Source organism: Podarcis erhardii (genome assembly GCF_964252035.2).
Source record: "Podarcis erhardii genome assembly, chromosome: 2".
NCBI lineage: Eukaryota > Metazoa > Chordata > Lepidosauria > Squamata > Lacertidae > Podarcis > Podarcis erhardii.
In genome coordinates this window covers 116,782,578-116,797,944 of record NC_138498.1, presented here as the reverse complement: position 1 = coordinate 116,797,944, position 15,367 = coordinate 116,782,578, and the positions used below count along the sequence as shown (strand labels likewise).

The window sequence follows — 15,367 nt, the reverse complement described above, 5'->3', positions numbered from 1 at the left end:
AATCTGTCTCAGCAGCAGCTGCAGCCCGTGGAAAAGCAGCCTGGGCCTTATTGTGCATGCACATGCATGCGCATGAATGCGCTGTTAAGAGAGACAAGAATGAACCATTCCCCTTCTCCCTGAGATTTAACTATTAAAGTCCCAGAGAAAGGGCTAAACCTCGCAATTCTAGCAATTCCACGTGGGCATTTTAAGTAGGCAGCCTGGAACAGGACAAAACGCAGGGCATCAAATTGCCAGAGCGGGGAGAGGTCACCCAGGGACTCACGTGCAACCTCTGCTCCCATTCATGTTTCAGGATGCCTGACTGTTTTATGTGCCTTTGCCCTGAAGGAGTTAAACACAGAGAGCTGTGCCGGCTAGAGGAGCATGCAAACTTGTGACCTAAGCTGAGGCACCTTCCTGATCCACCACCTTCCTCCTTCCCTCCAGGGGTTTTTGCCTCTTGGATGGAGCCATTGGGGGCTGCAGATCTCTTGCCAGAGGTTGCAACAATGACCAAGGTTCAAGGAGTGGGTGAGTTAACCCCCCCCCCAGAGGCGCTGGACAGAAAGAAGGAGAAAAAACAATTAAGAGGGAGATACAAAAGAAATCAGGAACCGTGGTGAAAAGCTGCAGAGGGCGATGTTCCCAGATTTCCCTTTTACCGTCGCCAGCATGCCTTCTGCCTTCTGCCAGGGGCTCGATGTGCAGCAGTCAGCTTGCAACTGCGTTTATCTCCCTTGCTGCAGAAAGCTGATTCTTGAATGGCAGGCTGCTGTTAAAGGCACAGGAGCAGGCCAAGCTGCTTTCCCACAGGTCAGTTGGCAGCCAGGGTTGCCAACTTATCCAGAGGGGAACCAAGTCAGGCCTGCTCCTCTGCCTTTGACAGAGGCAGGTGGCAGAAATCAAAACAGCGAAGCTTTGTGGCATGAAGGCGCCGGCGAGCGTCATTGCATGCCATTTAAAAGCACAGGAGCGGAGGTGCCTGGAAAGTTGGCAACCTTAAGCGTAGCAGTAACTGCACATTATGATATCATGTTCCGAGCGCACAAAATGCTTCACGCACATGTTACCTCGACGATCCTTGCAGCTTGGAAGATGGCTGTTTCACACACACCCATTTTGGGTGTTAAAATAAGGTTCTCCACTGCATTCCCACTTCACACATGAATGGGACAGGATTGTGCGGAAACACCAGGGTCAGTTCTGGGGGTTGCTGACTGTCTTGCGTTGGCAACTCTGCTGTGGTTATTGCATGGTATGAAAAAAGAATCATAGAGTAGGAAGGGACCTTGAGGATCATCTAGTCCAACCCCCTGCAATGCAGGAATGAAGAACCTTTACCACTGAGCTACGACCTCGGTAGAGCATGAGACTCAATCTCAGAGTCGTGCGTTTGAGCCCCATGTTTGGTGAAAGATCCCTACATTGCATGACCCTCACATGACCCTTGTGGTCCCTTCCATCTCTACTTGTGATTCCATAACCCTTTCCACTAGACCAGGCATGTCCAAAGTCCATTTTGGGGCCTAATCTGGCCCGCTGGTTGGTTTAATCCGGCCCCCATGGCAGTTTATTTCCTGGAGTAAAATCCTAAAAAAACCTCAGCAACTTCAATCCTAAAAAAAGCTCAATCCTTTAAAAAGTCAACAACTTTGGTTGGCCCTCATGGCCCTTCACTTCATCAAATCTGGCCCTCTTTAAAAAAAAGTTTGGACACAACTGCCCTAGACTGTCAGAGTAAAGAAGTGAATCTTTACGAGCGAGACAGCCTTACAGATATCAGGAGCCTAAATGAGGCTTACTTCTGAACAGAACTTCAATTTCTCTATTTATTAGTTATATCCCACAGCTTCCTCCTAAAGTGCCCAGGGTGGAAAACACGTCAGTACCAAAACAATACAATCAAAACTTCTATAAATGGTTAAAAGCAGCCTTTAAAAAAAAGTTAAGAACTAAAAGCAATCGCCAACTCTCAAAACTAATATTTTCAGCCATCAAATGACTGGGTAAAGAGGAACACTTTTCACCTAAAAGTTAATAATGAAGGAGAATGGTGCACCTCACTAGGGAGGACATTCCACAAATGGGAAGCCACTGCTAAGAAGGCCCTGTCACCTGAGTCACTGCCAACCAGGCAGTTCCCAGTGGTCTCCCCTGCAGTTCCACCAAGGTCTCCCCTGCAGATCGTAGGGAGATGTGCAGGATTGTGTTGCGGTGATTGCAACCTTCCTCCCTGGAAGTTTCAGGATGGAGGAAAGCACTTTTTCCTGCAGTGCTTAATTAAACTATGGCACTTGCTCCCACAGGAGGCAGTGATGGGCACCCATCTAGATGGCATTAAAAGAGGATTAGAAAATAATCTTGAATTAGCTAAATTAACTGAGATAATTAGGAGAGAGCCAACCCAAAGGTATAAAAATGAATGGGGCATTTATAAAGAATATTTAATTAAACATCGTCCACAAGTGAAAACCTGGACATGTTTTGACTAAACTCCCCAAGCTGCAAGTTAGATTAAGAATACATGAGACAAAACAAAAGAAAGAAATGGAGATAAGGAATACTGAAGCAGTGATAATAATAATAATAAGAAAAAGCATGGATCCTCAATGAGGAGGTTGGAAGTCATATGGAGAAATTAAGAATTTGTGAATTAAGAAAAAAACTTAAACAATAGAAGTCTCTTTTAGGAATTTAAGGACTTGTATATATTGGTTTATTTGGAAATTTGTTGTTTCTTTTGTGTTTTATTTGGAATGTATAATTTTTGCCGTGTGGGAAAATAAATAAAAAGCATAAAAAGAGGATTAGGCAAATTCCCAGAGGAAAGGGCTTAATAATAATAATAATAATAATAAAATAAATAAATAAATAAATAAATAAATAATTTATTAGGGCAGGGCTCTTGGGCTCCAATCCTGCTTGCCGGTTTCCCACAGGCATCTGGTTGGCCAGTATGGGAACAGGATGCTGGGCTAGATGGGCCACTGGCTGGATCCAGCTAAGTCTTCTTATGTTCTTAATGCTTTGCTCTTGATCAAGAACTGAATTTCCTTTTCAGCCCAGGTACTCCAGCCAGAAATAAAAATGGAGGAGCAGGACCAAGCAGAACTGGGATCCCAGGAGAAGCTGGAGGCAGGCGAAAGGGAGACTCAGGTTGTCCAAGTCGGGACCATCAAAGAGTTCCTGACTGGCGAAGGCCCAGCACAAGTGAAGCAGGAGCCAGAGGAAGGTTTGCACCAGCATTGGGAAAACCAGCAGCAGGAGTTCCTGAAGACGGTGGAATCCCCTTGCTCAGGTTGGAGGCACCTCAGGCTACCTGAGCCCATCTCTGAGGCAGACACGAAGGAGTTCCAGGCCTCCTTCAAGGAAATAGCTGGGGCCAGCCAGTGGCCGAAAGCAGACTGGGCAACTGCAACCGTGCTGGGCCTCCGGGGAGCTCAGAAACCGAGCAGAGGGCTGGATTCTTCAGGGAAAGGGAAGGACGAGACAGCGAGCAAAGACGCCGCCGACTCAGAGACACAACGCCAGTGCTTCCGGCGCTTCTGCTATGAGGAGGCTGAGGGGCCCCGGGATGTTTGCAAGCAGCTGTGGAAGCTTTGCCACCAATGGCTGAAGCCAGAGAAACGCTCCAAGGACCAGATCCTGGAAGTGCTGATTCTGGAGCAGTTCCTGAGCATCTTGCCTCTGGAAATGCAGAGCTGGGTCGGCGAACAGGGCCCGGAGACCTGCAGCGAGGCAGTCGTCCTGGCAGAAGATTTCCTCCTGAAGTCGGAAGGGTGGGAAGGAAAGGTGAGTGTCTTAGCGTTTGGGAAACCCTGAGAGAACCCAGAAAATAGGGCAGGGATGCCGTCTATTGGCGTGAGGGGCAGAGAAATGGATGCGGCAATTCCTCAAGCTCTGGGTTTTAAAAAAATAAAATAATCTAGTTTGGCCCCAAGATAGATGGGATGGCCACATGTGTTTGCTTACGTCCATTGTGAGGAACCTTTGGCCCTCCAGATGTGGATGAACTACAGCTGCCATTGTCCCTGTACATGTGCGAGAGAATATACATAGAAGCCTGAAACAACCTTAATAACATTGCAAAATAAATTCCAAATCTGTCACTGTAAATTATCATTCTTTTACTTTTCTGCACCACAATGTCCTACCAACATCCTTGTCATTAAGCCATCTGCACCGATATTGTTAACCTCCTTATTATCCTTTGTTATCGTTCACTTTTTTTTTCAGGAGTCAGGGTTGTCAATAAGCTCATTTGTCAGCAGCCCTACTTCAGAACAGGACTCCTGGGCCCCCGGGAAGATGCAGCTCTCCATGGAAGCCAAGCAGGAGGGTGATGGAGAATCCCGTTTCTTCGGTAAGAATTCACAAGACTTTTAATTGCTAGTTGTTAAAACACAAATAAAAATGCTGTGTCCTACAATGGGGTTAGAACAAAACCATCACAGAATCATAGAATTGTAGGGTTGGAAGGGGCTCAAAGGTCATCTTTGAGAGGTGCTTTTTGCAGTCAATAATAGTAATAAATATAATAATAATAATAATAATAATAATAATAATAATAATAATACATCTATACCCCACCCATCTGGCTGGGTTGCCCAAGCCGCTCTTGGCAGCTTCCAAGACATAAAAACGAAATAAAACATCAAACATTAATTGTAAAAATCTGATCCAATATAAAAGTCACAATAACTTTAAAACAAACAACTTATATCAAACAAAGCAACATTCAACAATCCATCAGAATCTAATATAGTGGTACCTCTGATTATGAACGCTTCTGGGTTATGCGTTGGGTTATGAGCTCCGCTAACCCGGAAGTAGTTCTCCTGGTTGCGCCCTTTGCCCTGGGATGTGAGCAGAAATCGTGCGCCAGAGGCGTGTGTGCAGTAGGAAGCACCATTAGTGAAAGTGCGTCTCAGGTTAAGAATGGTTTTGGGTTATGAACGGACCTCTGGAATGGATTCAGTTCATAACCGGAGGTACCGCTGTAGCAAACAGTAAAATTAAACTTCAGCAAATAATAATTAAACAGTTCAACCACAGGTCAAGCGGTGTATAAATTTTATGAAATAAATATGAAATGAATAAACAAATATGCTTGAATCACCTGCAATGCAGGAATAATTTTAAACCTCTGTTTTAAAACCTCAAACGAAGGTGAGTCCACCCTCTTCCATTGTTGAACAGCTCTTACTCTCAGAAAGTTCTTCCCGGTGTTTAGTCAGAATCTCCTTTCCTGTGACTTGAAGCCAGTGGTTCTGGTCCTTCCCTCCAGAGCAGAAGGAAACAAGCCTCCTCCCTCTTCCATATGACAGCCCTTGAGATATCTGAAGATGGCTATCTTATCTCCTCTCAGCCTCCTCTTCTCCAGTCTAAAAATACCCAGTTCCCTTAACTGTTCCGTTTAATGTTTGTTTCCAAACTCTTGATCATCTTGGTTGCCCTCCTCTGCACAAAAGAGACTACAGTTCTGAGCACCCTTAACAAACTATGGCCCCCAGGATTATTGGGGGGGGTGCCTCTAAAAACTGAGGGACAGAAAGTAATGGAACAGGGATGGGGAATTTCTACAAGCCTCTACTTATTGTGCCATGATTTTCCTCTCTTTCCCCCCATTTTGAAGGTGATGGGCAAGAACAGGAGAATGAAGAGGAGACATTCCAGCTGGAAAGACCTGAGCAGACAGACCTCTGTGGAATATCCCTGGAAAGAGCCAAAGGGGATTTCTTCCAGGGGCTTGACATGGGGCTGATGCCAGGAAGTCCCCTGGTGCCGGGAGGTCCTTGGGAAAACAACCCTGGGAAGGCAGCCAAACAGGCTTATCATTACGATGAAGTGGGCGCCGGCTTAGATGAAAGTCCCTTCCAGGAGGAGATCGTCAAGTTGAAGATAAAGAAAGAGCAGTCCGAGGACAGGAGCTTCAGCCAGGCCGTGCAAATGGCCGAGAAGCCATACAAATGCTTGTATTGCGGGAAGACTTCTAACTGCAAGGCCAACCTGGTCGTGCACGAGAGGACCCACACTGGAGAAAAGCCGTACACGTGCCTGGACTGCGGCAAGAGCTTCAACCGGAAGTCCACGCTGGTGAGGCACAAGAGAATGCACACAGGAGAGAAGCCCTACGAGTGTGCACAGTGCGGGAGGCGCTTCAGCATCCGGTGCAACCTCATCAATCACGAGAGAATCCACACGGGCGAAAAGCCATACAACTGCTCCGACTGCGGGCAGAGCTTCAGCCGGAGACTGCAGCTCGTCATCCACCGGAGGACCCACACGGGCGAGACCCCCTATAGGTGCACCCAGTGTGGGAAGTGCTTTACTCGGCGCTCGTCCCTCCTGACACACGAGAGGATCCACACGGGAGAGAAACCAAACACGTGCACGGATTGCGGGAAAAGCTTCATTCAGAAAGGGTACCTTCTGATACACAGGAGAATCCACACAGGAGAGAGACCCTATCAATGTTCGTCGTGTGAGCAGAGGTTTCTTAATCGAAGTGATCTGCGTAGACATGAGAAAATCCACGTGGGAGCCAATCCCCCTGGATGTTAAGAGTTGTCAGAGAGGATGAGGCATTCAGCTGCCGAAAGGCAATGTGATTCCCTCAAAGTACAAATGCAGAATTTAATTTTTTAAAAGAATGTTTCCCTTAAAAATAAAGAAAACCATAGAACTGTCATGTAAAAATTAGCAACAAAGGTGTGGTCATCTTTAACGGGATGTTGGAAATGGTTGATGTATGAAACCTGGAACTTCACATTATAAAAGGTTCCTTGCGAGGGCGGGGAAGCGTCTTCATCCCGAGGGCCGCATTCCATTGTGCACAACCTTCTAAGGGCCGCATGTCCATGGTGGGCAGGGTCAGAAGCAATGGATGTAATTCTTACCTTTGTGCTGTAGGCCAGTGGTTTTCCACCAGGGTGCTGTGGCACCTGGAGTGCCTTGAATGGTGGTCAGGGGTGCCACAGGCAACCCTGGCCTCTGTCCCTCTCTTCTTTCCCTCCCTCCTCTGATGCCCTCTCTTATCTCTGCTTCCCAAAGGCTCGCACAGCTGTTTATTGCAACAGCCCTGGCTATAACTGAAATTGAAATACTTTATTGTCACTTGTACAACTTGTATACAGTAAGATTACATGAGCAACCCCCCACTCAGCTCTCTTAGTCTTAATTCCCCTCGTTTACTGACGCACACCCACCAAACCCGAAAGTCAGTTGACCTGTTGTTATCTTTTCATTCAGCAGCCTAACAGCCCACAGATAGAAGCTGTTCTTTACCCTGTTGGTGCGACTAATCATGCTTCTATATCTTATGCCCAAGGGCAGGAGATTAAGAAAGTGCCGGCCAGGGTGTGAATCATCCCTGAGATTTTCCTCACTCCCCTGAGGCAACATTCTTCCGCAATGTCATCCAGTGGATTCACGGGCCAGCTCCACAAATTCCATAAGTTCCACAAGGGAATGGTGTCTCTGAGAGGCACCTCTCTTTGGGGCAGGGGAGAAGATCAGCGACCAGGGACAGCAGCAGCAGCTTCCCAGAGGACTTCCAAGGAGAGGAGAGGAGGCTGAGGGAACAATCCACAAGGGAGAGTGTTCAAAAAAGGGTGAGAGGCTGCCAGCTCTGCAGACAAGGGGTGACATAACTGGGCTCCTGAGCCCCACATATGTTGTTGGCACCCTCCCAAATCTCATTTGGCTCAGCCAGTATGGCCATTGGCCAGGGATGATGTCATTTGTAGTCCAGCAACATCTGGAAAGCTACAGGCTCCCCATCCTTGTCACAGAGTCAGAGGTTACAAACATACCATGCAGTCAAAGTACTATGATACCACTTGAAACAATCATCTCTTCCCTCAAAGAATTATGGGACCTGTAGCTTGTTTGCTGAGAGCTACACAGAGTGGTTTAACAATTGAGCCAAAATTCCTCAGATACCAGGAACCTGTGGCCCTCTATATTTTTTATTTTATTTTACTGCTAGTCCCACCATGCCTGACCATCATACTGGTTCCGGCTGATGGGAGTTGGAGTCCAACAACACTGGACTACAGGTTCCTCCACTCCTGGAATTATGCAAAAATACCCATCCAAAAAAAAGGTCTATAGCATTAAAATCTGCATTACTATCTGAGGTCACATCCTAAGGAATCTAATTATACAGTGGTACCTCGGGTTACATACGCTTCAGGTTACAGATGCTTCAGGTTAGTACCTTGGGTTAAGACCTTTGCTACAGGATGAGAACAAATCGTGCTCCGGCGGCGCGGTGGCAGCAGGAGGCCCCATTAGCTAAAGCGGTGCTTCAGGTTAAGAACAGTTTCAGGTTATGAACGGACCTCTGGAACAAATTAAGTACTTAACCCGAGGTACCACTGTAGTGGAAATTTTAATGAGTGTTCCACTAATGGTATTAACCCAAGATGGAACCCAGCGCTTACTGGTTTTAAGTTTTTGAGATGAGTCAGAAAGGTAAAGGACAATATTTAGTCTGTGCCCCTAATTTACTTTTTCTTTAGCTTCTATACCAGGGGAAGGAGGCCTGTGGCCCTCCAGATGTTTTGGGGCTCAAACTACCATCGTTCCTGATGCATTGGCCACGCTGTCTGAGGCTGATCATGGACATCTATTCATTCTCATTTATTTTTTAACCTCCTGCCCTCTTTTATTATTGTTCCTGTGTATTTTATTGAAACACTCAAGACCATTGTAAGAAGTTTCAATAAAAATAATTAAAAAAAAAAAAAACCCACAGTTTTTTGGGTGGAAAGATCTATCTCCTCTGTCCCGGAATGTTCCGCATTTCCTTAGGATGCCCCTATTTTTATCAGAGAAATGTTGCAGTCAGTGATAATTAGAGCCTCAATATATACTAAATAGGCACACCTTTAACCTTTTACAGCAGAAGATTGGTGAGAATTGCTGAGATGGTTGTATTAATTCTTGTGATGGAACAGGGGTCCATTTGCAACCAATAATTGATTGTGGAAAGTATGTGAGGGAGGTAATGGAGGGGGGATGTTGATTGGCGTTATTTCTCTGTGTAAAACAACTAATAAAAAAGCCTCAAAATAGAGAAAATAAAGCATCCTCTGAATGAGAATCAAGCCCTGGTCTTGGCAGTGAGGGCACCAAATCCTAACCACTAGACCACCAGGAAGAATGGCAAGATAGAGGCCTCCTTTAACCAAATTTATTTCTGAATCCCTCAATGTGACCTATAGAACACGAACCACAGCAAAGCCATTGCTCCTTCTCCCTAGCAAAAAGATTCCCTGACCGGGAATCGAACCCGGGCCGTGGCGGTGAAAGCGCCAAATCCTGACCACTAGACCATCAGGGATGGATGGTGAAGGTGTTTCTCATCCCTCCCTTCCTTCACCTGATGAGCCTTATTCTTTTTTCAAAGTGTAATTTGCTCTGCTCAAGCACAGGGGCTTACCTCGGCCTTCACTCATACCCTCTCACACCTGAAGCAACAATCCTGTCCCTACATTCACAAGACTGACACCCAGAGCCTCCAGCTGAACCTTTTGCTCAGAGAGCAGAGGACTACACACCCTTTGCAAAATACAAAAAATACAAAACAAAGAGAACTACAAGCTGCCTTCTCTGAGGCTCGAACTCAGGACCTTCAGATTATGAGACTGACGCGCTGCCTACTGCGCTAAGAAGGCTACATAGAAATATGCCTGGGCACATTTTCTGTAGAAACCCAGCCCAAGCATGGCTACAAGGCAGTGCTGCTGCAAGAGCTCCACTTCCAGGAGAGAGCAAGCCCTTTCCTTGGCCAGAAATCAACCCTGTAAGAGCGCCAAGTCCTGAAAACTAGACCACCAGGGTTTTCTTCACGCCACCATGTGAGACTCCAAATTTCATTACTCCATTTCAGCTTCTCAGAAATGAAAGTATTTGTAAAGGGAAGGTTGAGAGGGACACATTGCTCCAAAATCCTTGGGGGCTATTCAAAGTGGCAATAATAAAAAAACCCGGCTGGAATGTGCACCCCAGATCAGGAAAGGTGCTGCCGAGTCCTAGGGGATGCCAGTGTGGTTGATGAGCAGAGTCAAGGAAGCTCTGAGGGTCAAGGAGGCTTCTTACAGAAAATGGAAGCCTGGACCAGTTGAAGGGGACCAAAAGGGAAACAAACTTTGGCAAAAGAAATGCAAGCAGGCAAGAAGGGATGCACAGCAAGAATCTGAGGGCAAAATTTACACGTTTCTATTGCGTGTGAGAAGATCTGAGCAACTGCCTGACATTTTCCTGCTGGCTTCCTTCTCTGGGTAGAAAGTATGGTAAATCTTTGCTAGCTGCATCAGTGGTGTAGAGGCATCATACAAGGTTCCCAACCTTGTGACCTGGGTTCGAGTCCCGGCTGGTGCAATCCTTCCCCTGCTTTTTATTTAAGTGTTTATTCCATTTCAATCCAACCAAAATGGTCAAAGGAGGTCAACCAAAATGGTCAAAGGCCTGGAAACGATGCCTTATGAGGAACGGCTAAGGGAGCTGGGCATGTTTAGCCTGGAGAAGAGGAGGTTAAGGGGTGATATGATAGCCATGTTCAAATATATAAAAGGATGTCACATAGAGGAGAGAGAAAGGTTGTTTTCTGCTGCTCCAGAGAAGCGGACACGGAGCAATGGTTCCAAACTACAAGAAAGAAGATTCCACCTAAACATTAGGAAGAACTTCCTGACAGTAAGAGCTGTTTGACAGTGGAATTTGCTGCCAAGGAGTGTGGTGGAGTCTCCTTCTTTGGAGGTCTTTAAGCAGAGGCTTGACAATCATATGTCAGGAGTGCTCTGATGGTGTTTCCTGCTTGGCAGGGGGTTGGACTCGATGGCCCTTGTGGTCTCTTCCAACTCTAGGATTCTATGATTCTATGTTCTTCCCAAAAGAGACATTCGCCTCACATGTGCAAGGTCTGCAGTCAGAAACTAGGAGGAATATGTCCCTTTCTTCCTATGACCGTATTTCTACAGCAATACAATAAAAACAAAACATAAGTCAAGAACCTCAACATTTTCAGTTGAGGGATTATCCACACTTCCTTTTGTGCCTCAGCTTCCCCACCAGGAAAACACACTCTTTAGCACTCAGTCGGAGGAAACAGCAATTCCTGTTTTCCTCAGATCGACATTTGTTCCAAGCTATTGCTCTTGGAACGGAGTGGGGCAAAGGGTAAACTACTCAGACACAGCACAAGTAGTGTGGACCTCAGACTAGGAAATACATTTAACCAAACGGCTTTTTAAATAGCCAAGATTTTCCTTAGTCCCTTAAATCAATTTTCTGTAAGGGAATCCGTTTGCCAGACAGGAGTTGTTGTTTATATTGAAAAGGCATTTGCAGAGGGACTGGGCCTCCACAGAGTTTTCTGCCTGGCCTAGCAAGTGAAGTTTTTTTGCTCCCTATCCATCTCCAGGGAGGTGAAGATCTTACTGAGGTGGGATCTTACACTCAAGCTTGGGGAAATTGCACAATAAAGGCGTGTTTTCAGCTGGGGGAAGAAGCAAAGACAGAGAGCAGGGCACAGTTTCTGTAGTGTAGTGGTTATCACGTTCGCCTCACACGCGAAAGGTCCCTGGTTCGAAACCAGGCAGAAACATATCTGTTATTTTTGTAGGATATTTTTCTCAGAATCGTGCTCACAGCAGCAAATAGCACTAATGCAAGGGAAAATTTTTAAAATACTGCAAAACAGCAATAAAATTTTGCTCAAGTGGGGAGGAGAACCGTTGCTCCCCTGGATGAACTATAATCCCCAGATTCCCACTTTCATTTTTTTAAAAGAGTCAGTTGCATTTGTACAAGCTGAGACATGAAGTCAAAGCAGTGGGCTCAATTTTTCTCAATTTTGGTGTAAGAAAAACTCACTTGCTCCTTCCTTTCAAACTTTTAACTTTGCACCCCATTGGAAAACCCGTGGGTGCCCCTGCTGCCACTGACAGAGGGTGCCATGGCAATGGTGTCTCATAATGATGTTGGGACCAGGGCTGCCCTAAGACCCTGTCCCACCTGAGGGTGGGGCCTTCCGGAACAGACTGGGGGAGAGGAAATGGAAGTCCTGCTGCGGCAGCAGAATGCCAAAGGCGCTTCATTCAATACAACTCATTGCATTTTGAAACATGTTACACAGGTGTAATGGAGGAGGGGATCGTGACAGGGATGTCATAGCCCCTTGTTTTACTGTCCCGAACAGCGTGGCCTTGAGATACTCAAAACAATATTTGCATAAGAAATGAATCTTATGCAATGAATCTAGAATCTTCCAGCACTTTCCAGTTTCTGCCCTCAGACTTAATCATGACAGAGGGAGCCAGGGTGGTGGGGTGTCGGACAAGGACCTGCCAGAGGAAGCTCACAGCTTGACTTGGGCCACTCCCTTCTCAGCTAACCCAACTCACACGAGTTGTTGTAAGGATAAAACAAAGTGCAGGGAAAAGAGGCAAACCAAAATATATACTCTTGGCTGAATTCAATGACCCCATTCTGCTAGTGCAGAGCTTTCCAAACTTTGTCGGCTGGAAAGGGGTTAGTTTAACCTCTGGTTTGCTAGTAAAACTGAATTGCCGTGTCGCAAAATTATGCGTGTCTAAAAAGTGTGTCGCCGACATGAAAAGTTTGGAAAGCTCTGTGCTAGTGGAAACCCGCCCTTTCCCATCTCCCCCAAATACACCCTGGAGTGTTAAGAGAACCCCCAGATCAGCGTTTGGTGGGAGGGGAAGAGAAGGGATATTGCTCCGCAGGGGAAGCAGAAATTCTTACACTGACAGAACAATCTCTTTAGCTGCACACTGAATTGCACTCACCACCTCCAGTTCTTTGGAGTGGGGTCGAGGAGGGTTATCCATTTCATAGAATCATAGAATCATAGAGTTGGAAGAGACCACAAGGGCCATCGAGTCCATTGTTTGGTTCTTCTTTTTATTTTGCATTTTGTGTTCTGATCTTGTATTTTTATGCTGTGAACCACCCTGTGATAAAGGATTTTTATGCTGTGAACCACCCTGAGATAAAGGACAGCATGCAAATTTAATGCATAAATAAAATCTGAAGGGAAGGTGGAATAGAAATGAAACCTTGGATCAAACCACCATGACCTTTCATAATTACTGGTATTCGTTTATTTACATATTTTTATCCCACCTTCTGTGTGGAAAAAAGGTTCTGTAGAAAGGCTGAAGCCCCATCATGAATACATATTAAAACAAGACAATATGAAACAATATGTAATAAAATCAGCAGATCCCAATTTTGATCTTTCTCCCCACTCCCACCCCTTTGTCCCTGATATTGATCTTCACCCACCCTGGTGGGGAAGGGGGGTGCCCCATTTTGGGGTTTGACTCAAGTGCCAAAATGTCTTAGGCCAGCCCTGATGCTTATTGCGGCGTTTGCCCACTTTTTTTAAAATGTCTGTACAGGGGGAGAGAGAGTTAACAGGTAGACCAATAGAAAAACCAGAGGCTGAGCCTACCTGTTTATAAAAGGGCTTAGCTGGAGGTTTGAGTTGGTTGGTTGGGAAAGGCAGTTGGGAAAGCAGTTGGCAGACAGTTGGAAATAGAGAGACAGTTAGTGCAGTTGGTTCTTGTGTGAGGGGAGGTAGAAGAGAGACAGGATAAAATAAGACTAAGAAGGTAAAGAGTAACAACGTTTTGAATGCAGTTAAAGTTTATTTGTGTTTGTAAAAACCTGACTAAGTGATTTACCGGGGAGAACCTGGTTGGTGGCAGCGGATTAGTGGTGTACGGGCCAATAGTCTGTGAGACGACTGGGGGCTCCGTACGAACGCCACACTTATTGAGATGTTTTCCTTCACTTTGTTGTTGTTGTTTAGTTGTGTCCGACTCTTCGTGACCCCCTGGATCAGAGCATGCCAGGCACTCCTGTCTTCCACTGCCTCCCGCAGTTTGGTCAAATTTATGACTACATAAAAGTTTATGATGTTTTTGTTTTTATGTAAATCCTTTGGTGATGCAAGCCACCTTGAGCATGGCTTAGAAATGGAAAGGCAGGATACAAATAAATGAAGATAATGATTATTTCCAGGTAAGGCTAGGAGTCTGGAACCCTGGAGAACTGCTGCCAGTTAAGAGCAGGCAACACGGAGCTCCAGTACAGTGGTACCTCCGGTTAAGTACTTAATTTTTTCCGGAGGTCCGTTCTTAACCTGAAACTGTTCTCAACCTGAAGCACCACTTTAGCTAATGGGGCCTCATGCTGCTGCTGTGCCGCCGGAGCACAATTTCTGTTCTCATCCTGAAGCAAAGTTCTTAACCTGAAGCATTATTTCTGGCTTAGCAGAGTCTGTAACCTGAAGCGTATGTAACCTGAAGCGTATGTAACATGAGGTACCACTGTATTATTATTATTATTATTATTATTAATACGTATTTGTTCCTTTTTTCAAAAAATGAAACTCAAAAGCACCTTACAAAATCTGAACACTAAAAACAAGGATAAAAGCAGCCTAAAATACCTGCCCAAAGATTAAGGCCTACTGGGAAATGATCTATAACGAAATTAAGAAAATCCTTAAGTGGACATTTGTAAAGAAACCGGAGGCTTTTCTCCTGGGCATGGTCGGCCAATTGGTACCAAAGAAAGATAGGACCTTTTTTATGTATGCAACAACAGCAGCAAGAATCCTTTTGGCGAAGTATTGGAAGACTAAAGAATTACCTACTCTGGAAGAATGGCAGACCAAGGTGACTGAATTTATGGGACTGGCAGAGATGACCGGCAGAATTCGTGACCAGAGGAAAGAGACAGTGGAGGAGGACTGGAAAAAATTTAAAATCTATCTTAAAAATTGTTGTAAAATTTCGGAATGTTAAGATGTCAAGGGATTGGATACAAAGAATTACAGCTATAAATCGAAATTTATAAAATAGAATTTTTTTTTTTAAAGAGAATTAAATATAAAAATGGGATGAAGAATTGCTAAAAATTTTAAAATATGGATGCAGTGAAGGGGAGGTTCGGGGAAGTCGTGTTATGTTTATTTGTTTTTTGTTTATGTTGTAAAATCAATAAAAATTATTTAAAAAAATAAAAAATAAATAAAAGCAGCCTAAAATATGCAAATAGTGTAGAATTTATTTGGACTCTGGGTGAAGACCTAGAGGCTGAGAGGCAGGGTGTCAGAAGGAAAATGAACAAATATTGATTTTATTTTTATATATATATATATATATATATAAATATATATATATATTAGTAGTTTTGTATTAATGTAACATTTTTATATGTTGCCTAAGATGGTTGAGAGTAAAGCAATGACACTTGCAATAAGTTATCTGAACCACTGAGGTGGTAGAGAGGCAGCCTGTTCTTCCCTCACTGATTCTTCCTTAGGTCACTCCCTGTAGAG

The 15,367-nt window shown here is 45.0% G+C and overlaps 1 protein-coding gene across 1 annotated transcript; it reads left to right on the top strand.

The window, feature by feature from the left end:
• The first annotated feature begins 383 nt into the window (after positions 1-383).
• On the top strand, positions 384-8,251 carry LOC309336745 (uncharacterized protein). The gene is made up of 4 exons (XM_081853004.1): positions 384-516; positions 3,047-3,777; positions 4,222-4,348; positions 5,621-8,251. Exons 1-4 carry the CDS (start codon positions 450-452, stop codon positions 6,547-6,549), a joined length of 1,854 nt encoding a protein of 617 aa, XP_081709130.1. The 5' UTR covers positions 384-449; the 3' UTR covers positions 6,550-8,251.
• The last annotated feature ends 7,116 nt before the right edge of the window (positions 8,252-15,367 follow it).